Source organism: Chenopodium album, chromosome 3, assembly GCF_948465745.1.
Source record: "Chenopodium album chromosome 3, dcCheAlbu1.1, whole genome shotgun sequence".
Taxonomy (NCBI): domain Eukaryota; kingdom Viridiplantae; phylum Streptophyta; class Magnoliopsida; order Caryophyllales; family Amaranthaceae; genus Chenopodium; species Chenopodium album.
In genome coordinates, this window is record NC_137836.1 from 70,661,895 (window position 1) to 70,684,851 (window position 22,957).

The 22,957-nt window shown below is 35.1% G+C and overlaps 4 protein-coding genes and 2 long non-coding RNA genes across 7 annotated transcripts; 2 read left to right on the top strand and 4 right to left on the bottom strand.

Annotated features, from left to right (window-relative positions):
* Positions 1–4,975: 4,975 nt before the first annotated feature.
* Positions 4,976–7,202, top strand: LOC145624114 (uncharacterized). Its single transcript, XR_014110381.1, has 3 exons — positions 4,976–5,285; positions 5,430–5,523; positions 6,854–7,202. It is a non-coding gene; the product is annotated as an uncharacterized LOC145624114 (long non-coding RNA).
* Positions 6,966–10,461, bottom strand: LOC145615610 (replication protein A 70 kDa DNA-binding subunit B-like). The gene is made up of 9 exons (XM_081670685.1): positions 10,098–10,461; positions 9,200–9,467; positions 8,982–9,084; positions 8,759–8,886; positions 8,597–8,675; positions 8,406–8,517; positions 8,114–8,292; positions 7,916–8,036; positions 6,966–7,109 (listed from the first exon to the last, which is right to left on the bottom strand). The coding sequence occupies exons 1-9, from the start codon at positions 10,254–10,256 to the stop codon at positions 6,966–6,968; spliced, it is 1,293 nt and encodes a 430-aa protein (XP_081526811.1). The 5' UTR covers positions 10,257–10,461.
* Positions 10,462–11,638: 1,177 nt separating this feature from the next.
* Positions 11,639–15,156, bottom strand: LOC145625292 (uncharacterized). Its single transcript, XM_081678353.1, has 3 exons — positions 12,342–15,156; positions 11,883–12,241; positions 11,639–11,749 (listed from the first exon to the last, which is right to left on the bottom strand). The coding sequence occupies exons 1-3, from the start codon at positions 15,154–15,156 to the stop codon at positions 11,639–11,641; spliced, it is 3,285 nt and encodes a 1,094-aa protein (XP_081534479.1).
* A 1,158-nt stretch (positions 15,157–16,314) lies between these two features.
* LOC145615620 (uncharacterized) lies at positions 16,315–16,854 on the bottom strand. The gene is made up of 4 exons (XR_014107303.1): positions 16,752–16,854; positions 16,618–16,677; positions 16,443–16,529; positions 16,315–16,368 (listed from the first exon to the last, which is right to left on the bottom strand). It is a non-coding gene; the product is annotated as an uncharacterized LOC145615620 (long non-coding RNA).
* Positions 16,855–17,603: 749 nt separating this feature from the next.
* Positions 17,604–20,668, bottom strand: LOC145615627 (uncharacterized). Of its 2 annotated transcripts, XM_081670705.1 has the most exons (3): positions 20,382–20,511; positions 19,100–19,174; positions 17,604–18,776 (listed from the first exon to the last, which is right to left on the bottom strand). In XM_081670705.1, the coding sequence occupies exon 3, from the start codon at positions 18,771–18,773 to the stop codon at positions 17,784–17,786; it is 990 nt and encodes a 329-aa protein (XP_081526831.1). In that variant the 5' UTR covers positions 18,774–18,776; positions 19,100–19,174; positions 20,382–20,511; the 3' UTR covers positions 17,604–17,783. The 2 variants fall into 2 exon arrangements, with proteins under 2 accessions (XP_081526831.1, XP_081526824.1); XM_081670698.1 differs by lacking the exon at positions 19,100–19,174 and having other exon boundaries at positions 20,382–20,668.
* A 1,185-nt stretch (positions 20,669–21,853) lies between these two features.
* On the top strand, positions 21,854–22,704 carry LOC145625293 (uncharacterized). The gene is made up of 2 exons (XM_081678354.1): positions 21,854–22,046; positions 22,124–22,704. Exons 1-2 carry the CDS (start codon positions 21,854–21,856, stop codon positions 22,702–22,704), a joined length of 774 nt encoding a protein of 257 aa, XP_081534480.1.
* Positions 22,705–22,957: the final 253 nt, after the last annotated feature.

The following is a 22,957-nucleotide window of genomic DNA, read 5'->3' on the forward strand; positions in this document are numbered from 1 at the left end:
GTAATTATTAAATAACTAGGTTAGAACCCGTGCATTTGCGAATCTGCGATGCACGATTTATATAAAGTTTATTTTAAATTTGTATATTTTAAAAATAAATCGCTATTATACATGAATATAAATAAGAATTACGTACACTTTGTAATTTTAAAATTTTTTATTTTAATCAAAATTATGATATAATATCTGTTCAACGTTGTCTAATTCATATTTCAATGTAGGAGGTCTTTTATTAGTGTGCTATTTAAAATTGTTTCAATTTCTTACAATATATTGATAGATTTTAATTATAATGTAGAATCTTTCAATATTTAAATTTCAAAAATGTTAAATATGATATTGAGGGATAGCTCAAGTGGCTAGAGTTTTCCTTCCGATTCTGGAATGACAAATATATGGTCAAATTCTTTTTAAAAATATATAAAATGAATTTTACTCCGTAACATTTCATATTCGTGTCCCTTATTTTGAGATAGACGTTTTCCCGTATTTGTTTCATACCCGTATCCGTGTCAGTACTTGTACTTGTGCAACCTAGGTCAATTCTATTTTGAGGTTGAGTCATAATTTTTTGGTTTATTTAAACTATTTTAAATGTATCTCTTTTACTTTTTTTTATATGAGTATTAAATTATTAATGGTCAAAGTAAAATCTCAGCAAATATGTCAATCGAATTGATGTAAAAAAAAAAAAAAAAAAAAAAAAAAGAAAGGAAAAAAAAGAAAAAAAAAAAAAAAAAGGGGATTACTAATATGTCCTTACAAGTTAAAATCTTAATCGAATTTTTTTGAGTTGATCGGGTCATTTTTTAACACGTCTAGGAAGGCATGTTTGTCCAATGTCCTCCTATAATTTCACAAAAAAATTCTTAATGTTATAATCATTAATAATCAACCAATAACTTAATACTAAAACAAACACCGGAGGTGACTCGTGTCATATCCTGGTGTTGTTTTTTCCCTCCAAAATTCCTCTTCCTTTTTAGCAAAAAAAATTTTAAAAATATTTGTATAATACAATTATAATAATATTTATTCAAACCTTTTATATTATCTTTGTAATAATTATTTTCCTTTTTATCTGATTTTTTAATTCCTCCATACATATTTAACTAAAATCTTAGTCCAACTCTTTTAATTGATTCATATTATTGATATTAATGAAATTACTTTAACTTGATTATTATTAGATTTTGTTAAAAAAAAAAAAAAAAAGTACAGTAATATACTTCATAATAAAAATGATTCATTTAATTTATTTTTTTTTTGAAGCAAAATGATTCATTTAATTGATATTAATGAAATTACTTTAAAATAAACATGACTTAAATCTTTAAGCATGTTTTGCGTGCGGCGTAACCTTTATAACACTGACCACCTTGTAATTTTTTTAAGGGAAATTATCAATGGTACACCTGAGGTATGGCCCTTTATCAGTGGTACACCAACTTACCTTTTGTTTATTAGTGGTACACCTAAGGTTTACTAGACTCATCTACAGTAAGCCTGACGTTAATTAAACATTAATTATAGGTTTAATCTAGGTTAAACTGATGAAATTGAAATGACTAATATGCCCCCTACCCCACAAAACATTAAATTGCTCCCTCCAAACTTCATCTACCAAATTAATAGTACCCTAAAACGTTCAGAAGATCATTCATCTTCTTCGTTCTGACTCTCTTCTTTCCCTTGTTCTGCTGCTCTGAGTTGATTGCTTGACGCGAATTTGGAAGCAAAATTCCTGGAAATCCTGCTCTGCATTGTTGATCGGTAAGGTAAGTGCACATCTAAGCCTTAAAATTTTTGAATTTCGCTTACAATTGGATGAGTTTTATGAGTTTGTGGTGTAAAGGGTTGAAATATGGTTTCCATGTACAATTGTGTTCGAATTTTGGTTTAAATTATGCACATTATGCCTGTGATTATCATTTGTTGCTTAATTATTGTATATGTTGCACAAATAATTCGAATTGTGAGTATATGTGTTTGTGGTGTAAATGGTTGAATTATGGTTTCCATGTATAATTCTATGCGAATTTTGGTTTAAATTATGCACAATATGCTTGTGATTATCATTTGTTGGTTAATTGTTGTATATGTTGAACAAATAATTCAAATTGGGTGTGTATGAGTTTGTATATGTATGTTTGTGTGTGATAGGTAACCCTAGGTCTGATCATTTGTTAAGTATTGTTGCATGGCATGTTAAATTGAAATTGGGATTGAAATGTGGTGTTTTGACCTAATTTTGCAGAATGGATGACAAGATTTTGTTTAGATTTAAGTATAAGGTTCATATTATTGATATTGAAGCGGATCCTAATTTATGCAATATGATGGACTTAATGATTGAGTTTGAAGATAGGCTACAAAAGAAAGGTGTAGTGATAGTGAACCCTATCTTTGCATATGCATATAGGGGGGAGCATTGGCCTATAGATGATGATGGGGGTATACAAAGGATGTTTAGGACATTTCCTAGGGCTAATGTGTTTGAGATTATAGTTGGAACAAACCCATTGAAATCTAGTTACATGAATGACCTAGTGTCTGAGTTTAGGAGAAGAAAAGTAGGTCCTGAACTACCTAATCAAGCACCTCATTTGGATGAACCAGAATCACCTTCACCTCCACCTCCACCTCCACCTCCACCTGTGAATGAAAAAAACTTACCTCCACAAGTGGTTCAGCACATAATTACACCTAGCACTGAAGATTCTGTGGTTGATCCAAATATTAACCAACCTTTGAATGAACCAAACCTTGACCAGCCTTTGAATGTACCACAATTTGAGCAACCTTCAAAAGAACCATTGACAAAACTCAAACCTAAGAGGAGATTGGTTAAGAAATATCAGGATACCAATGATGCTCCTACTGACCCCTTGGTAGATGATATTCCTACTAACCCCTTGGTAGATGAGATATTTCCTCCAGAGTTTAACTATGATCCAAGTGTAACTGCTGCTGATTTGCAAATTGAACTTGAGGATATTGGTGCTGATATGTCTAGTAAGGAATACACTAAGGGAAGGAAGGCATTTGAGAAGGCAGAGGCAAAAATTGCAGCTTCTAAGGGAAAGGGTAAGGGTATGGGAAAGGGTGAGACTTCTGCAAGAAGTAAGGGAAAGAAGGGTAAAGGGAGGGGTAAGGGCAAGGGTGAGAATTCAGGGTTAGCTATTACTAATGCACTTGGTCAAAAAAATCCCACCTTCTCCAGAATCCCCACACACCATATTCAAGTCCTTGCCTTTAAGAAGGAGTCCTAGATTCACAGTCCCTCAATCTAACCCAACTATTTCTTTACCCCAAACAACCTTGTTTGATATGAAGATGCCAAAAACCACAGCTTTGAGAAAGGGTATTTGGGAAAAACCTACAAAAAAGGGCAAGATACTAGAGAGTTGCAGTGTCAGTGCTGTTAGGAGAAAGGTCAACTTTGATGATGACAGTGATGGTTCTGATGGTGCAAGTGAGGAAGGTTATGGGAATGGTGCAAGTGAGGATGTTTCTGAGAATGGAGGGTCTGAAAATGATGATTCTGACAATGAATTCATCAATTCTGGTGACATTCAACCTGATGAAATGGAAGATATAAGTGATGTTCCACATGTTGAGGACAATTGGGAGCCTGAAAATTGGCATGGGTTTATTGATTCTGATGATGATGACAGCTACATAAACAAGTTGTACAAAAATGGAGAAATGTATGAAGAAAAAGATTTTGGGAAGATTCATTTGAAACCTTGGATGTTGTTCATTGACAAGGGTCATTTGAGAGATACACTGAAGGACTATGCTGTTCAAGAGGGGTTTGCAATGAATGTTGTGTTTGCAGACAATAGGAGGTATACAGTCACATGCTATGCTGAGTGTTGTGGGTGGAGATTACATGCAAGCAAGCTGGTTGATGGCAGGACATGGGCTATAAAGAAGATATGGCCTGATGTGCACACATATAGGGGTTTGGAGACATACAACCCAATGTGCACTGTCAAGTGGGCTGCAAACAAAGTGATGGAGGATATCAGGGCTAATCCAGATATCCCTGGGAAAGCCTTGAATGAGTTGTTGTTCCAGAGGTATGGCATATATATGAAGCAAGCTTCTCTTTACAGAGTGAAGAGGTTTGTGAAAGATGTCATGTTTGGGGATCATGATGAGTCTTACACTCATCTTCCAACATATGCAGAAATGATCAAGAGTACTAATCCAGAGTCAGCTGCATTTGTGGCTTGGAATTTGAGTGACAGCATTCCAAGGGTGAATCTATTTAGCAGCATCTTCATTTCTTTTGCTGGGCAATGGAAGGGTCTATTAAGCAGTTGAAGGCCACTAATTGGTGTTGATGGGGCACATTTGAAAGGCAACTATGGTGGTATACTGTTGTCTGTTATTGCTATTGACCCAAACAATGAGATTTTCCCAGTGGCTTATGCTGTAGTCAGTACTGAAGATAAGGACAACTGGACATACTTCTTTTGGCATCTGCACAACCTTGTCAAAGACTCACCAAGGAAAGATTGGACTATAATATCTGATAGACAAAAGGTATGCACTTGTATTTTTGAAATCAGTTATTGATATGAAATGAAAAGAGCCAGATATGTTGACTTATAGATTTTAACTTGTTCTTGTAGGGTGTTTACATAGCTTTGAAAGAACAGTGGCCTGAAGAAAAGAGAAGATATTGTTGCAGACATCTAAGCAGAAATTTCAAGAAGCTCTTCCCACACTACACCAAAATCTAGTATAAGAAACGCAAGATATAAAACGGTTAATTTGGATAACCGTTCTCTATCACTATATAGAACGCATTTCTCTCTTAACCGTTTTATGAGTAAAAGATTATAGAACAACTAGCTTACCTAACCGTTCTATATTGTTTTTACCCATTAAAATTAATATTCAATTAAAAAAATAAGAAGTTGGAAAACCGTGTTCTTTCCCAACTGTTGAGCATATTCCGCCATCTTACTCCATTAATCTACAATTACTCCTTCTAACCCAGAAAAAAAAAAATTAAAAATAAACCCACCCAAAAACCTATCCGTACTGGCCTACTTCGGCTACTTGTATGCTCACTTTTAACCGCCTCAGCTCCTTATCACTTACCCTCTTATACTTTGCGGAAATTATTTTTCTCATTCAATTCGTCAAAATCAATCGCCAACCTCTTTCATTAGAATCATTAACACTCTCTCTACTTTGATTTGAGCTTTAATGAATCAAACTGATGATAAAGCTCTTCGAGAAATGAACAATTCTTCGTATATTAAGAGGTTGGTACTTTTACATACCAATTATATTAATTCGATTTTACTTTGTGGAAATTTTAGATCTGTTTTTTTGTTAATAGAAAATTTAGATCTACTTATTTTTTAGTGTGATTACTGATTAGTATTGTTTGATGTTGTTGGAAATAGTTGTATGGTATAATGAAGGGCGCAAGCGAAAACGAGGTTGGATTAGTTGGAGATTGATAAATTAATGGAGCTGCAACAAATTAAGCGTGACTTTGTAAGTTCATTTTTTGCATTTTTTTTTAAAAAAATTTAATGTTTTGTTTATACATTGGATGTTTTGCTCAACAACTATGGATTGTGGTATCAATCCAATCACTTGATGTTTCTTTATACTAGTTGTTGGAGCGCGCCCCCCCAACGTTTGCGATATGTTATTATATTACCGTTAATTTTGTGTGGTAACTTCGAATGTTGTAAATAAGTCAATTGATTTAGGTCTATTTAAATTGGATATATTGTCAAGTAGCAAACATGATTTGTATTGGGAGTGAATAAGTTCTAAGTTTGCTTTTATTCAAAAAAAATTTTAAAAATAATAATATGTACAAGTGTTATGGTACTATTAGAGTTGTAATTGGCCTTTTAAAGTTTAGTTGGTTTGTTCCTTATTTTCTTCATTTAAAAAAAAAAAAAATTGTTTATCAAGTCATTGATAGCATTATAAGTTTTCTTTTTGTTTTGTGATAAGTACTTCATTTAAATGGTATTGTCAATTGAAGGTGTAGTTCAAGTCCAATATAAAAAGAAAAGAGACAAAAGTTATACATACTAAGATAACTGATTTTATAGATAAGCATCATACTTTGTACATAACAGCCTTCTAAGGCTATGCTAAGAACTTAACTTATTTCTAAGGCAATATTTGCCACCATTACTTTGTACATTCTATTTTCCTAAGGCTATGCTAAGACTTTGCACCCAAAATACAACCACCTATGAAAAGTCGTTGAAGTCTTTAGCCATAGCTATTTAATTAGAGCACTATGTACGTAATTGGTGTTTCTAGGGAACAAAAGACAGATTTAGTGTTCCTTTGAAACCCCCAAAAGATTTAGGTTTGTGGAAGCATATTCTATCTATTAAGTTGGATTGTGGGAAGCTGAACTGAACCTTTCAAACTTGGTCCAAAGTGCTGGTAGGGGAAGCTTGCTTGTCAAAGTCTTCCTGGTCATCTGAGTCCTGGAACAAGGCAGTGCGAACTTTCTTATGGGCTGGATTTTCATCAGGTGTGGTAGTTGGTGCATCAGGAATCATTGGTTCTTTGTTTTTAGTACTGCTTCGAGTGCGAGAAAGTTGAGTCCATGTAGGAAGTGCTCTCTTTGAACTAGTAATTTCTGGAATTACTAGAGCACCAAGTTTGCGTTCCCTTGGATCAACTCCTGTTTTTTCATGTGTTGCACCAGGAACCTTATACTCCTCAAACTGAACAATCTGGGCAAGGAACTCATCATCCAATGCTGGTGGGTCTTCCCAGGTCATAGGTTCTTTCCCACGAGCTTGTAGTTCCATCAATAACTCTTGCTCTATTTGCTTTTCTTTTGCAGTAGCATTTGCAGATTCCAAGTTCAAAGGTTCAGTGTGCCTTGCTGTTTCAATTGGTGTGGGAATCTGTTGGTGTGAGAGACTTGCAGATGATGGTGCTATCTGCTCAGATGGTCACTGCTCTTCTGGAATTTCGATTTCTTTCAGAGTCCAGAGTAGAACATCATTTCTCTCCAGTTCTTCTGTTGGCACAACTTTGATTAGGAATGGCTTTGTGGAAATAAGCTGTTGTATTGGTTGAAAAGCTGCTGCATTTTCCTGTAATATGTGCAGTATAACAAAAGCAAATTGTTTATAACAATAAATTCATCACTTCCAAACATTGAATATAAGTCGATATTCATTTTTCAAGCTATTGGACTTTAAATGCATATGTTGCATTATTTTTGTTTTTATTGATATCATGAGGTTTATTGGAAATAATAACTGTGCGGGTCGGATCATGGAGAGGTTTAGCCCAAGTTAGGTTCATATAGTCTGCAAACTGGAATTAGTGATTGGTTACTGCCTAGAAAATACAATACAAGTTGAAATAAAATAATATAAGTTCATATAACACAATTTCAAAATGTGAAAAAAATAGATAAACTAAACAGAACCTTAGATACATCTAGCTCATTCCACATTAGTTTAAAATCTCTCTCATTTTTTAGTGCAAATGCATAACTCAACTATAATCACATAGCTCATTCCACAATATTTTGAAATACACTCAAACTAACAAGTGCATTCCCCTAATATAAGATCCTATACCAAACAAGCCACTTGAACCTTTAAAGTTTTTAAGTATATAAATAACAAGAACATACGTTCACTGTAATCCCAAAGGGTTTGTCTAACCCCCTAATATATAATCAGGTTTTCTCTGACTTCTTCCTCACAGGTCACACTACTCACACACTCTAATGTAAAATAATTTGTAAATGACATAAATAAAATTAGGATTTGGAACTCTAATTGTAAAGTAAAATCACAACCATCCAACCATAAAAGTTTAAGCAAGTCACTTATTCTAAGAACATATAGTAACAAAAGACAGTTGAGTAAGGGTATTTGATGCTTACAGTGTATTTGATGCTGCAGATTTCAATTGCTGGCATTCGAAACAGCTTTTCCGTGTCATCATTAAAGGCAGTGAATGACATGACACCAGTAGTATCAACACAGTCAAACTTAAATGCTACTCTGGAGTGCCAAAAAATTAAGAGTGTTAGTAGATAGAAGGTAAGCTTTCTATGTTTTAATGTGAGCTCAAAGAATACCTGTGCGCAGAACTCGTATTTGGTTTCTTGCAAAAGTTGCAAGGGAATGGAGTGCCCACAGGAATCGCAGTGCGTTTTCCACAACCAGAGCATCCAATATATGCATGAACCCTATCTAAATCAGGTTCTGGTATTGTGACTTGTATCCAAGCAAATTCTTCTTGCATAGTGGTTGCTGGCTGTATTATACAATAAGATTAATGATTTAGCCTGAGTTTGTTGGAATGTGTATAGATAATTAATGTGTTGATTGTTATAGGCTTTAGTTTAGGTAAAGTAAATGAATGTATACCTTTCTAGACCGTAGCTCTACAATCGTAACAATCTTTTTCTCAGTGCTTGGATAATGAATGCTAAGAACTCTCTCTTGTCGCTCAAGTAGCAGCTGTGGATTCATCCTGGCCCTATAATAGCAGAATCATGAAGTTCAGTGTAATACTCTGTAAAGTGTTTGATTAGGTAGTAATAAACGAGGCTATTTACCATTCACGAAGTGCATCAGCTTTTTCTCCTTGTGGGTCACGAATAAATCGAGTGGACATGGTAGTATTCAGAGAGAATACTGGGGAAAAGCAGACATTTGGTGAGTTAGGCGATGTATAAATATTTATCGTTTTGTATGAATTGTGAAAGTAAAAGGTTTACCTTTTGTTAGCCGACTTTTCAGCGCGGTGAACCCTACGATGTGGAATTTTTCAGCCCAATTAGTTAGAGTCTCACATGGTTTCCCCGCGAGATCATTCCATGCTGAAATTGTAATGGGTCGTTCTTGGCTAAGTCACAGAAGAAAAAAAAAAGGCGTTTAGTTAATATAAAGGGCATTAGTGCATGAACAAGATATATTTAGAGGGTATGTGTAATACTGCACCTAGTATCGGTGATCATGATTTCACGGACTGGGCTTTCTCGTCCACGAATGTTAGGAACCAGGCGAGGTTGGTCTTCCACAAAGAGCACAACAGCAACCACATCTAACACAGAGACAAGGTGGTTTATTTAAAATTAAACACTGATGAGTAAGCAAAGACCATGTAAAATTTGTTGTAGCGCAAAGCATTTACTGGTGTACGTAGTTTAGATATATACCATATCTGTTGTCTGGTTCAATCGCTCTTGGAATAGTAGCCAAGGACTGATATTTAGGCAGAACAGGACCAATTTGTGGGTCTAATCGTTGTACAACAGTTTGCTGCCCAATGGTCATTTGATATGGACGTTCTTCTAAGTTGAACTTGTATTGATCTTCAACAATAGTTATGGGTGCTTTGGAAATTTCGTAGTTGGCATCTTTAGCAAAGACATGCTCGTAAGCTTGAATCTGGTCTCCAAATAGGACACAACGCATCTTGTTTTTCTGATATATCAAAGTGGTAAGATTAAGCATAAGTAAGTGTATGCATACCATACATTAGATATTAACATTTAGAGGTTTGTAAATAGATAAAATATTTCCAAATTTTATATAAATTAATATAGCGTATGATCATCTACCTAGCAAGTGATCTTTTTACTTTGAAATTAGAGTTGTATAGAATTTTGGTTGGAACTTAGTTGTTGCTCATTAGCTCTTATTTTAATTTACATGACTTATTTATTTAACTTAGTTGTATTATCAATTGTGATATTTCCATAGCGAATTCTATAATCAATATTTTAAAGTTTTATAAAAAAAAAACTACATGTGAAACAAAGCTGTGCACTTTTTTTTTTATCAAATCATTAGTGTATTGTAATTTTTTTAGTAATCATGTTAGTGGGAGTATGATATAATTTAAAGCATATTGTATAAACAAACAGCAGCAAATGCACTGTATATAGGATTTTTTTTTTTTATTTTTTTATTTTTATACAGTTGGTGATTACGTGACCGTAATGGAGAGTTAAGTGTTTAAGTAGATGTATGTAAAGTATCCATTCAAAAAAAAAAAAGAAAGAAAAACAAATGTATGTAAAGTAATATGGAATGGGTATGAAACACACAAACCTTCTCATCTTCGAGGATGATAGACTGAAAGGTTACACCAGGTTTCTTGGGCGAAGGCTGAGCACGCCCTTTTTCAGCCACTTTGACTTTTACTTTGTAGTCTTTACTTTGAGTCGTAAGTTCATCTAGAGTAACAGGTTCGAGTTTCATTTTCTGCATGTGTTTGCTGCAACAATGTGAGTTGAAAATTAAATAAAGAAGTCAAGGCTAAGATAAATCAGTAGAAAAGTTTGATGGTTTGCAAGAGATTAACAACACATAGCAGTGGTACATGAATAAATTTGTCAAGGCTAATCTGATGTTGAACAATTTTTTATCTGCTTTAATACTTTTCAGATTTACATGTATACATGCAGTGGTTTTTTCCATTGTATTTTTTCCCTTTTATGCTTTTCTTAAATGGTAAATTAAAGTAGTAAGATAAAATCTTTTTGAAATGGGAATATTCTATAATGTGTGAAGGTGTTCTACTTGTAGTCATGTCTAGAAATGCATTTATATAAGGGAATGTAATAAAAAGCAGATTCTAACTTAAAGTGAAGTTTTGTTATTTGAGATGGGACATAGTAGAGAAAAGTATGTAGATTGAAAAGCTAACAAACAAAGTATTCATAAAATCTTGAATAAAATTCAGTGTAGCATGCATACATAATAAATGGCTAGTAAAAAAATTCTCTAGTCTATAATTGCTAAAGAGAAATAAATACAAGAAGTGCAGTGCAGCAGAAAGAATAAAATTCCAATTTGAAGGAGTAAATGCTAGTTGTAGAGAAGGGATATACCTTTCAGAAGAAGTAGATTGCTGAGCTTGAACGTTGGTGCAGAATGAAGAAATGCCAGGGTATTTATAAGCAGAAACAAGTGTAATATAGGCCACAATTTTTGGTTGTTTCTTAAAATATATTAAAAAAAATGCATACATGGTAAGAAAATCTACACTTAACAGTGCAGTCAAAGTGGTAAGTATGGCAGGTAGAATTGCAGTACAATTTTTATAATAAATTATACATATTTAGTTTGTGTGTTCAATTTAATTTTACTTAGTCAGTAAGAATAGAGGACTTAAACCCATATTTTGTGGTAGAGAAATTATTATATAACCATGAAAAAAGGTAGACCACTTGTCAAGCAAGTCAATAGTACATAATTTAACTGTTCAAGTAAAAGTTTTTTTGACCATTGAATACTTTGCTTAAGCAAAAAGGAAACACTATATTTGTTGTAGTGAATGAGTTTGTTGGTTACATAGAAGTGAATTCTCTTTTATTTTATACATTACAAAATGGACACTTTATTTATGCAGTCCAATTGGTAAAGGCCCAAGATTAAACCCAATAAACTGACTTAGGATGGGTATGAGATTTTTTCATTATATTATTTGTAAAGTGCTGGTACTATCTAAGTACCAACTGTTTCGTCAAAAAAAAAAAAAGTACCAACTGATTTAAACAAAATGTCAGTGTGTTACTAATAGGTGTATGACCTTAGTCACACTTCTAAGTACATTTACATTGTTATAATTCACTTATTACTATATATATTTAACAGGATTCATACCTTAATCTCATTCCTGGTATTAATGCCTTAATCTCATATATGGCACTACTGGAGAAAATATCCATGATCTTGCTTAATATTGTCGAAAAGGCAGCCTACATAAGGAATTCAGAACATTTGTTGTGATCAATACAGAAATGTCAAACAAAATCAAAGTAACAGTTCTAAAAAAAAATTTAAACGGGTGTTCAGTTAAAACCTTACTGTCAGCTGCGGGATTCCTTAGACCTGATCTTGTATAGACTCTGAAATGATACCTGCTAACTGTAAAACTTCGTAGGAGACAACATTCTTGACAGCAGTAGGTGGATGCTGATCTGGTGGTTTTGCAGAGAGAACGTAAACATATTTTGCTTTCTTGGCTCGAGACAGTGCGACATATAATTGTCCATGAGAAAAACATGGTCGAGGAAGATAAATAGATACTTGATTTAGAGTTTGCCCTTGAGATTTGTTAATGGTCATTGCAAAACTCAATTTAATTGGGAACTGCTTCCTTTCAAATTGGAATGGGTAATTAACTGAGCTTGAAGGCCTAAGATTAATCCTGTGTATGAAAACCTCATCTCCTTTGTAATGTCCAGTAGCTATGACACATTGAATGACATTTGGGAAGAATTTTTTGCAAATAAGACGGGTTCCATTGCATAAACCCGAAGAAGGAAGTAAATTCCTTAATAATATTACTGGACAATTTTTTTTTAAGAACGAGCTCATGAGGACTCATGCCTCCTGGACATAAGCTATTTATGAATTCTGTAGGATATATATTGCATGTATCATTTAGCATGATATCAAAGCTTTTGTATGTAACAGGATCCCCATCAAATTTTTCAATCATGAATGAGTTGATAGAATCCACATCGTCATTCATCGGTGTTAAAATTGCCCTCTTTGTGAAGATGTCAGGGGAAAGGTTACCTTGAATCATTTCAGGAAACGTTGATGCAGTCAGATTACAGATTAAATCTGTTCCAGTTTCAAATGAGTGTGCAACTGTACTTGGCAACTGCACATAAGCAGATTCAGTGTCTTGTAATTCACCATTGCCTAAGGCAAGCAGATATGCAGAATACGGTGTATCTTCTCTGGCTCTAATGTTCTCTGTCAACTTAAATTTGATGAATTTCGGCCACAGATATGATGTAACAATACTTGTTTGTACTGCTTCTGTCATTGTTCGGTGAGGAAGAACCGGTAGAACCTGTCTGAAATCACCTCCGAAGACCACAATTTTACCTCCAAACATGCTTTCATTGCCACATAAGTCTTGCAACAACAGATCTAAGGATTCAATGTTTTGTTTCTTTGCCATCGAAGCTTCATCCCATATTATTAATGTGGCTTCCCTAAGAAGTGCTGCCAAGCTACCCTGCTTAGGGACATCACATGCTAAAGAAGCTTCACTGTCAATCGGGATTTTAAATCTTGAATGAGTTGTGCGACCTGATGGGATATTTGCTGCAGCGATACCTGATGTTGCTGTAGGAAGCACAATCTTGTTCATGAGACGGATTTCTGCATATAAAGCATTGTACAGAAATGTTTTGCCGGTGCCTCCAGGGCCATCAATGAAGAATGCTCCTGATTTACGTTCAATAACATGTTGCATTATACTTGTGAATGCAACGTTTTGAGCAGCATTTAATTTGGATCTACAAGAAAGACACTCTTCTGGAATAGGTGCATCAAGAGCATCAATAATGTCTTTGGTCCGCCTGAACTCATCATCAAATTGGTTGTTTAAATGGTCTAAGCCAAAGGTTGATAATGATTTCCCCATTGCTTCTAGATGTTGTTCTATTGCTCTGACAGTAAGCATGTGGACTTTTCCTGAGTTGTTTGGAAACTTATGCTGGAAATCTTCAGACAAAAAAGGATAGAACTTATACCATAGAGATTCAGGATCAGGTGTCTGACAGAACAGTAATACGGTTGCAAACAAGCGGCGCAAAGCAGCAGGCATTTGCACAGCAGATGCTTCAGACAATGTTAAATTTGGTATGTCATCATCTTCTATCAGCCCTAGCTTCAAAGCAGCATCATGAAACGTTGAATATATTTGGCCATTGACAGTTTGAAGGTCTTCAAATGATGTAGGACTTCTGATATTCAATAACAACAGCCTTAGGAAGAACCTTTCACCTTCAGCAGGGAACACAAATGCTAACCGGCCTATAGAAACCCGATCATAAACTCTTTCTTTCCATTCTTTACTTCTCTGATCCCACCTAAAATGTTCACATAATTCACCATAAAGGTAACCTATTCCTCCTTCAATTGCTGCATTCATTGCGAAGAACTCGGTCAATTGAGTACGCGAACGCTTAGAATTAGAAACAACAACCTGAAGCCTTTCATGTGGATGTAGATGCACAGTCTGCATGTTAGGAAAATGTACTTGTAGAGGAAGAACAGGAGGATACATTTCAAATAAGTCAAAGCTAAAGATTCTCCATGCAGCTTCACAAGGAGACACCCATCTTCCTGATTGATATTGTTTAATCTCATCCATAGTATTCTTGTCACTGGCTACTACACTATATGCAATTTTATCATGACCTTTGTATACGTATTTATATAGATATTTAACTGCTTTGATAGTGGAACAAACTTCAACATTTATATGACAGTCAAATAACAAAGAAAGGTAAGGGTTATAAGGAATAACCCATCTGTTATCAAGCTCTGCACCTCGTATTTTCACTGTCTCCCCAGTCTCCCGCCTTCTATATATAGGGTAGCCATCTTTGTTGGTTGTTGTTTCTGGTGCATATTGTCGTGGAAATTTACTCTTGCAAGAGAATTTCAAGCCATCTGGCCGCATGCATGAGCATTCTGGGTTTAAATCACCACAAGGACCATGCATCATATGTGAAAGTATGATTTTTCGAAGGCTCATATTATTGGCAGGAGGTATTTCAGCACACACGAACTTATCATAGTCAGCTGGGCATTTCATTTTGAATTCTGGTTTGAGAATTACTAAGAAGTAAGCATGAGGTAAACCTCTTTTTTGAAATTCGACAACGTAGACCATTGCAGCAACCTCCCCAAACACCTTTTTCTCCATGATTTCTTTTTTCAGTGCAAGTAACTTTGCTCTGAAGATTCTTGCTACTAAATCCGGTCGATCTTGTGCCAATTCACCAACACCAAGCTCTGCTTTTATTTCAGGCCAATTAGCATTGCAAGTGATGGTGACAAATAAATCTGGTTTGCCAAATCTCTGAACTAAGGCCATAGCATTAAGGTAACGTTTCTTCATATCTCGGGGGCCTCCAATGAAAGTTGGAGGTAAGATTACTTTACGGCCCACGTTGTAAGCAATAGATTCTCCGCAATCCAATGAATCCAAAATACCTTGATACAGATCAGCTCTAATGCTTTGCTGGTTATTGCGAAAAAAGTCGAGCCTTGTGTTTTCAATCTTTACATACATATCAACAATGTATTGTTGAAAACATCGACCAGCTCTCAACAACATATTGTTCGGCCGCATTTGTAACTTATAAGCGTAATACTCCCTTGGTGAAATGAATCCGTCTGATCGTGTGTTTCTCTTACATTCACCTACAAAGTCAAACAATAATCAGGTTAAGAATATCCGAACTGCAAGATAAAGAAAGTAGTACTACACATTATAATGTAAGGGAAGTGACATTCATACGTTTCCCTTCTTCATCCAACAATTCTTCAGCGGTGTGTACAACGCATGATCGAATAGGATCTGGTTGTGGGATTGCTTGTCTGGCATCACATTTTGATTTTTTTTTAAAACCTTGAGTCCATCCATAATCACCACAAGGGAATAATAAAGGATACTGAAGTGGATCATAGCAACCGTAGTTATGGTATATGCGATGAGATGTAGCTGATTTTCCAGAGACCATAATGTGAGGACTCAAGCTTTCGCTAGATGAACTACTGTCTGGCCAAATTACAGCAACATCATCTACAACCGGAGCATTGTAAACACGCTGATCAAGGACTGTGTTCTTATGAAGAAGGATCTTTGTGTCCACACTGATTTGTCTTTCTTTCAATGACCGGAAGAAAGTAGCATATGGATTTTGCTCAGATATACGCATCAGAATGTCTATCACATCTTGTCTTAACTCTGGAAAGCAACCTAACCTATTTTTAGATTCTTGTTGTCCGTCGTAGAAATACAACTGTAAGTACTTTGGTCTGCTATCCTTAGGTAAAAGGTCGGGAACATAATGATACATCTGACCATGTAACTTGAAGACATAGATGCCTTTGTATGTGTTTGCATCAAAATTCCCACCTATAGAACTAAATGCAAATAAGTTATTGTATAACCTGGCATATGTTCGGAAATGCATAGCATCTTCTTCCTGCGATGTGAACAGACGTGCAAGTTCAGGAGGATATTCATTTACTGCAATCTCTATATCTCCATTACCACAACAGAAATGCAAAGACTCATATGCAAATTTCTTTGCACCACACTTTTCACAATAAGAAGGAACAGGTAGCCGGAAAGGCTCTATTGGTAACTGCTTTCCTATAACAGCATCAAGCAGGGCTGTAAAATAAGTAGAAAATTTATGAAATAAATAACTATGTATATTTGTAAGGAATCTGTAATTTAAAAATAAAAAGAGTCTTGAAAAAGGAAGCGTTACTTTCACACTCCGAGGGTTTTTTCTTAATTTTGGGAGCCTTGGATCTATGGTTGCCTGAAACACTATATAAGTATACAGAAGTATGAGCAAGGCATTTGTTTTTGGAAATGTTTTTTTAATAGTAAACTTTGTATACCTATTCATAAAGAATTCAGTGGCTCCTTCAATGCATCGACTCCTTTTAGGAACCCGTGATTGGATTGTGGTTTCAACTCGACATTGACTATTGCATACAATGCATGTATGTTAATAAACACTCACACAGCAGCAAAGAGTAGTGGAAACTGAAATTAAAATGCAATTGGTAATACCTTTGAGTAAGTCGATTCACTGCATCAAAATGTTTTTGAGACAAACATGGCAATTGACCACTGCAATAATGGTTGGACATATGAGTAGAATGTTTACCATGAAATGAATATAGGCCAAAAGTAAAACACTATACCTAGCTCTTTGTTCCTTTCGTAAGCTATTAATAGATTGGCTCCTTTTTGATACTCTAGTGAGAGGAGTCTGTTCAGTTTGATTTTCATTGCCCTTTGTTGATGAGCTGTAGGAGTAAGTCAATTAACTTAGCAGAAATGGTTGGATGTATAAGTAGAATGTTTACCATCAAAATGAATAAATGGGCAAAAGTAAAACAGTATACCTAGCTCCCTGTTCCTTTGGTAAGTTATTAATAGATCGGCTCCTTTTTTATACTCTAGTGTGAGAAGTCTGCACGACTTGATTTTGATTGCCTTTTGTTGATGAGCTATAAGAGAAAGTCAATTACCCTTAGCATTTCATAATTAAGTTTCAGAAAGTAAATCAAAATCATGCTAGTCTAAATTTTGGAGCTAATTAAATTAGGGATTGACATACCTAATAAATGCCGATTGTGATGATCGTTGGGCAGCTTGGTTTAGTCTCTTACAACTCTTTTGAGATAATCGGGGAAGGCCATATTGAATGTCTATCATACAAGCAGGAAACACTCAATAACAAGGAGAACTCTGCTATAGCAGGAAGGCCAGGAAACGATATGTAATAAACAATGTACTGGTGTTCAAATAAACATCTATGAATACCCATTATTGGAGGCAGTGGTTAAAACGCGTAAGTATGACAGTGATGTAATAGTTGACACAATAAAAAATCCATGCACACTCTGCAAGAATAAAGAACAAATAACAAGCATTAAAAGACCAGGTTCCGTATCCAAAATTTATACAGTTGCAACTGAAAAGCAGATTTAAAAACAACTATAGTTTAATTGCTAATAGAAACAACATATAACACAAAATTAAATGCTCGATATATTATTGTTAATAAAGATTTCATTACAACAAAATAAGTAGCCATACAATTGGCATTGCACAACAGCCTTGTCTACATGACCTAGCTCTATAAATTTTAAGTAGCTGTGTGCTAGACCTACATCAGCATAAAACAAAATACAAACTGAACTACAACTTGTTTAGATACTGAACATCATTTAATCAAACTTAGCACTCTTAAAGACAGTTTCTAATTCAGGTAAATCAACAACAAGCTGTCCTGAAGTTCCTTCCCCCATTTCCTTCTCATGAGCCAACTGCAACATCTTTTTCCGCTTCACTGGACACTTAGGCGGATCACTCATGACAGGAATATGTGCTTCGTCATCATTTGGAGTCACATACCCCTCAAGAAGGACAGAGTTTAGAGGTTCAGGCTGGTTAGGAGACGCCTTTAGTTTTTCAACATGTTCTTTTAAAATTAAATATTTCTCTCCTATTATGCAACATTCTCTACTCCATTTGGCTGCAGTTCCATAGTTAACATCAATAATTTCAATGTTGTATCTACAGGCTATATGGAAAGCAGCCTTCTTTGCAACTCTTTGCTGAGCAATGCTTACCTCGGAACAAGTTTCACTAAAAATGCACTCCATGCCAAAATTACTACGAGGACAAGTGACCATCACCCAAGAAATGTAGCCCTGCCCTTCTACCCAAGTAGTTACTATAGCAGTTGCAGAAACACCAGTTCTCTTCATGATAACCTCCAAGAACTGTGCATAGTCAATTGAAACATGCACATCATCTGCTAGTAAACTGCTTCCTGAGTGTCGTCCAGCATCCGGCCCCTGAACTCCCTTATTCTCTTGTAGGATTTCTACACATTTGTGCTTAAAAAGCCTCACACAAAGCTGGTACATCTTCACACGATCATAGGTAAAATCAGATACCTGCACCCCAAACCGAGTAACTAATCTCTTAACGGCCTTATGGGCTGCTTTTTCACGAGAGTCATGAACTGAAGAGGCATCACCACCATAAAATAAGAAATGCCCTTGGCTATTTGGTCGGCTAATACGAACAGCAACATTATTCCTAGCAACATCTACAACTGCATAAATAGGTGGTGGAAAACGTAGCCATGCTGTGATCTTTTCCAAAAGCGGCTCAAAAGGGATGAAAACTTTGTTTGGTCGGGTTGACATAACCTGTAATTGGAGTAGGCATGTTTAGGACTATGGATACTTAAGAAAGGGAAAACTTAGAAATGGACCTTTAAAACACTCACGAATTCAGAATATCAGTTCCTCACATAGCGAAAACGAATGATACAAACATGTCGTCTCACATAAAAAATCTAATAACACCTACTAATACCTTCCACCTTAAACCTAAATTGTAACAAAACAAGGAATAAACACTCAATGCTTCCAGCATTGTCTACAATCACATAAAACAATGGCAGGAATCTATTATCTAACATGAAACAAACAAGTGTCTAATTGAATTTGCCGAAAATATAGGTGGCTACCTTTAAAGCAGGGCAAACAACTCAGACACTGCTTCAGCTGCAACAAAAACACAACTACGAATGTTGTAATGAAACCTGTAGGACAAAAGGAAAACCAAACGTGTCGAGCACTTTAAGAGTGGGATCTTGAAAATAAAACGAACAACACAATTATAGCAAAGACAATTGCCACCAACACACCAAAAACGACAATGCAGCAAATCCGTCTAAAAAATAAATCATAATGAGAACAAGAGCACACCCTAGTTATAAATCCAGAGGAGAACTGAGTTAAACAGACTGATTAGTAAGCTAGGACAGATATGCCTTAAGCACTATATGTACCATATAAATATAAATATAAATTCAATAACAAATAACAAGGAAACAATTACATGTATAGAGGGAAATGCAAATTAGTTAAACTGCTTAGCAAAGTAGGTGCATTTTCATGTCAACGAACCTATAATTCCAGAACAATTGTCCAATGTAGATTAGATTTGTAATAAGAACAAGCAGGATTTACCAATGTAGATTTATGGTAAGGTATAATTCAGTTCAAATGTTCAAGAGTTTGGATTTGTTCAAGTAGTTCAAAAGGTTGTACAATTAAACAAGCAAAGCAAATCCCAATGTAAAACCAACCTGTCATCACCCCAAACCACCTCAATCACAAAATTTCACAGACCCTCACAATACAACCCTCACCCAGAACAAAATTTGCAAATGCATTGACATATATATATAGGCAAGCATTCATCCCATTAGCAACCCTTTACTCACCGACATTAGAAACAGAAGTACTACTTTAACAGCTCAGCATACACCCCAACCACAAAAAAAAATCCAAGCCTATTGTCAAAAGCTAAGAATATGTAGTCAAAGAAGAAGCAGCTACCCTATATGTACAAAATAGGGGCCAGAACTTTAAAAAATAACCCCCAAAACACCGACATGAAACTTCAACACAAAACTTAATCAACAAATAAATGTAACTTTTTTTTTTTTTGAAAGAACACATAAATGTAACTAAGGCACTGTTAACAAGTAATCTGAAAAAAAAAATAGCTAAATGAAGTAAGCACGCACAAATGAACCACTCTAATCCACAATAACAGCTACTAAAACATGTATAAAGCAAAAACTCACCATCACTACATTAATTAAGGGTAAAATGTAATTTAACACCACTATTAACAGGAATTGTGCAAAACAATAGCTAACTTAAGTAACCATCTAGAATTTAACCATTCTAATCCACTTTAACATCAACCAAAAAGAATGTACTAAAAAAAGAGCTCACCAAAAGCAACAGCAACGACCCATTGACACCCATAAGACAACCATCGCCAAATGAACAGCACCGAAAAGCCGTACCTTCCATCGTGAACATCCCACCAATTCGCAAATTGAACAAAGGAAAACTCTTGAACACCTGCAATTTCAATTTGTGAAATTCAATAGTATCCATACTCTCTACTCACCGTACCACTCAATGTGAGATTTGTAATTTATTTTTTATTCTTTTTTATTTTATTTTTTTTTTTTTTTAATTTTGATTGAAGAAAACCCACTCAATGTGAGATTTTACCATCTGCAATTTCTGTAATGGTCAACTACAAAGGTAGCCTAGCTAGCTGGCAAAAAAGGGGATGGTAGATTGACACGTGCAAGCAAGGGTATAAATGGCAAACCATTGGAATTAGGGGCAGCAAGGTAAAAACGCCACTTTTCACTGTTCCTAAGACTAAATACTGTAGATAAGCACAGTATTTTTCGAATTGTATTTTTATAAAGTTTATAGATTATTGCGACTTTTATGATTGTATCATTTGTATGTATAGATATCACAAATTCACAATTGTTACTTTATTCTAATTTCTTGGATTTTAGCGAATTCATTATGTAGTCTTTCATATAGTGTATAGCTATCGCAAAATCACAATTGATAAATCGTTTTAGTTGGAATAAATTTTAATCATATATTTCGTATGAATTTTACTTGTATAATTTCTTTTCTTTATTTCGTAGGTTTTCGAGCATGAAAGAAGGAGTATGAAAGACACAAGTAATACAATTTACGAGTATGGAAGAAATGAGTAACAACTTTATTGGCAGACTTTTACTTTGTTCTTCTTATGTTAAGAATGCTAAATCTCTTGCAAATATTAGTTTGCTTATTATAATTGTACATCTTTGGAAAAGATTATTTCAATATATAACAAATTCAATCTTATTGTATTGACTTGTACGTAGAATTTTATCCCACCGAATATAATTTTTCAAATTTAGAAAATATTATTGTCAATTATATAATTACACGTATCAAATTTCAACATATATATATATATATATATATATATATATATATATATATATATATATATATATATATATATATATATATATATATATATATTTTAAATGAAGAATAGAGAACTTTTATCTTACCTAACAGCTCTATTAGGGGAAGGAAAACAGAACAGTTAAGTTAGATAACTGTTGTTTTTTCCTTCTTTACTTATTGAATTTATGAAAGGAAAAGAGAGTTGTTATCCCAATAACCGTTCTCTATTGCTCGGCATACAAATCGCCTATTTAACCCGTTCTATATACTTTATACATCGCTTAGCAGAAGAACGGTTGTAAGACATTCTATAAAGCCACTTTTAACAGTTCTCTAATCCCTTTTTTGTAGTAGTGCCAGGTCCAATGATGTATATCCTGTTCTGGAGGGCCTGTAATGCAACAAGCAAATTCAGCTTCAGAAAAGCCATGGAGAAGCTGCAAAAGGAGGGAGGTGATGATGTTATGAAATGGTTTGCAGACATTGGGGATCAGTCAAGATGGTCTAAGCATAAGTTTGACCCAAATGTTTGTAATGACTCAAACACATCAAACTTTGTGGAGAGTTTTAACTCCACTCTTGGGGTTGACAGGTGCAGACCTGTGTTAAATCTGCTAGAAGGTATAGCTCAATACCATTGACTGATTTAGCTTTGAAATTACACACATTTGCTAACTTATTCATGTTTTTTGTCATAGGAATTAGAAGGGTGTGTATGGTCAGGATGGCAACTAGGCATGAGAAATCCAAGACTTGGAATGATGATGATGTCTGTCCTAAGATAGCTAAGAAGGTGAAGGACATCAACAAGGCAACCACATCTTGCAAGGCATACCCATCTAGTCCAGGAGAGTATGAGATACATGAGGGTAAATCTCAGTTCCCATTGAGCTTGAACAGCAAGATATGCTCTTGTGGTGCTTGGCAGCTATCTGGGATACCTTGCAGACATGCCATCAGGGCAATGGTCCATGCAAAGGTTGATCCATACAATTACATCAGCTCTTGGTATTCTGTGAAAACATACAAGCAACTGTACAACCATTGTATAAATCCAGTGCCTGATATGAGTCAGTGGCCAAGCATGGATGCATTCCCTCACATTAACCCTCCAAAGATGAAAAGAGGGATTGGTAGGCCCAGCAGGAATAGAAGAAGGGAAGAAGGGGAGGAGCAACCTGGGAAAAGATCAAGGACGGTCAAGTGTGGCAACTGTGGCTCCTTTGGTCATAATTCTAGGACATGTAAGGGAGGTCCCACCAACAAAGAGGTTGCATAACAGATAGCAACACTGCTGGATGCTTCACAATTGCAGAGTCAACCCCCTCTCAGTCAGTCACAACCCCAACCTTAAATGCAAAGCTTAGTCAGTGATGGTTCTGGTTAAAAAAAGTACAAAACTTAGTACTTTGATGTTTTTTGCTTGATGGCTTAATACTTTGGGTTGTTTTTTGTCTGTAATAGGTTTTTAACAATCACTTTTAATTTTAGCCTTTTGAACTATGTTTTTGACAATGCAAATGGTGCTGTAA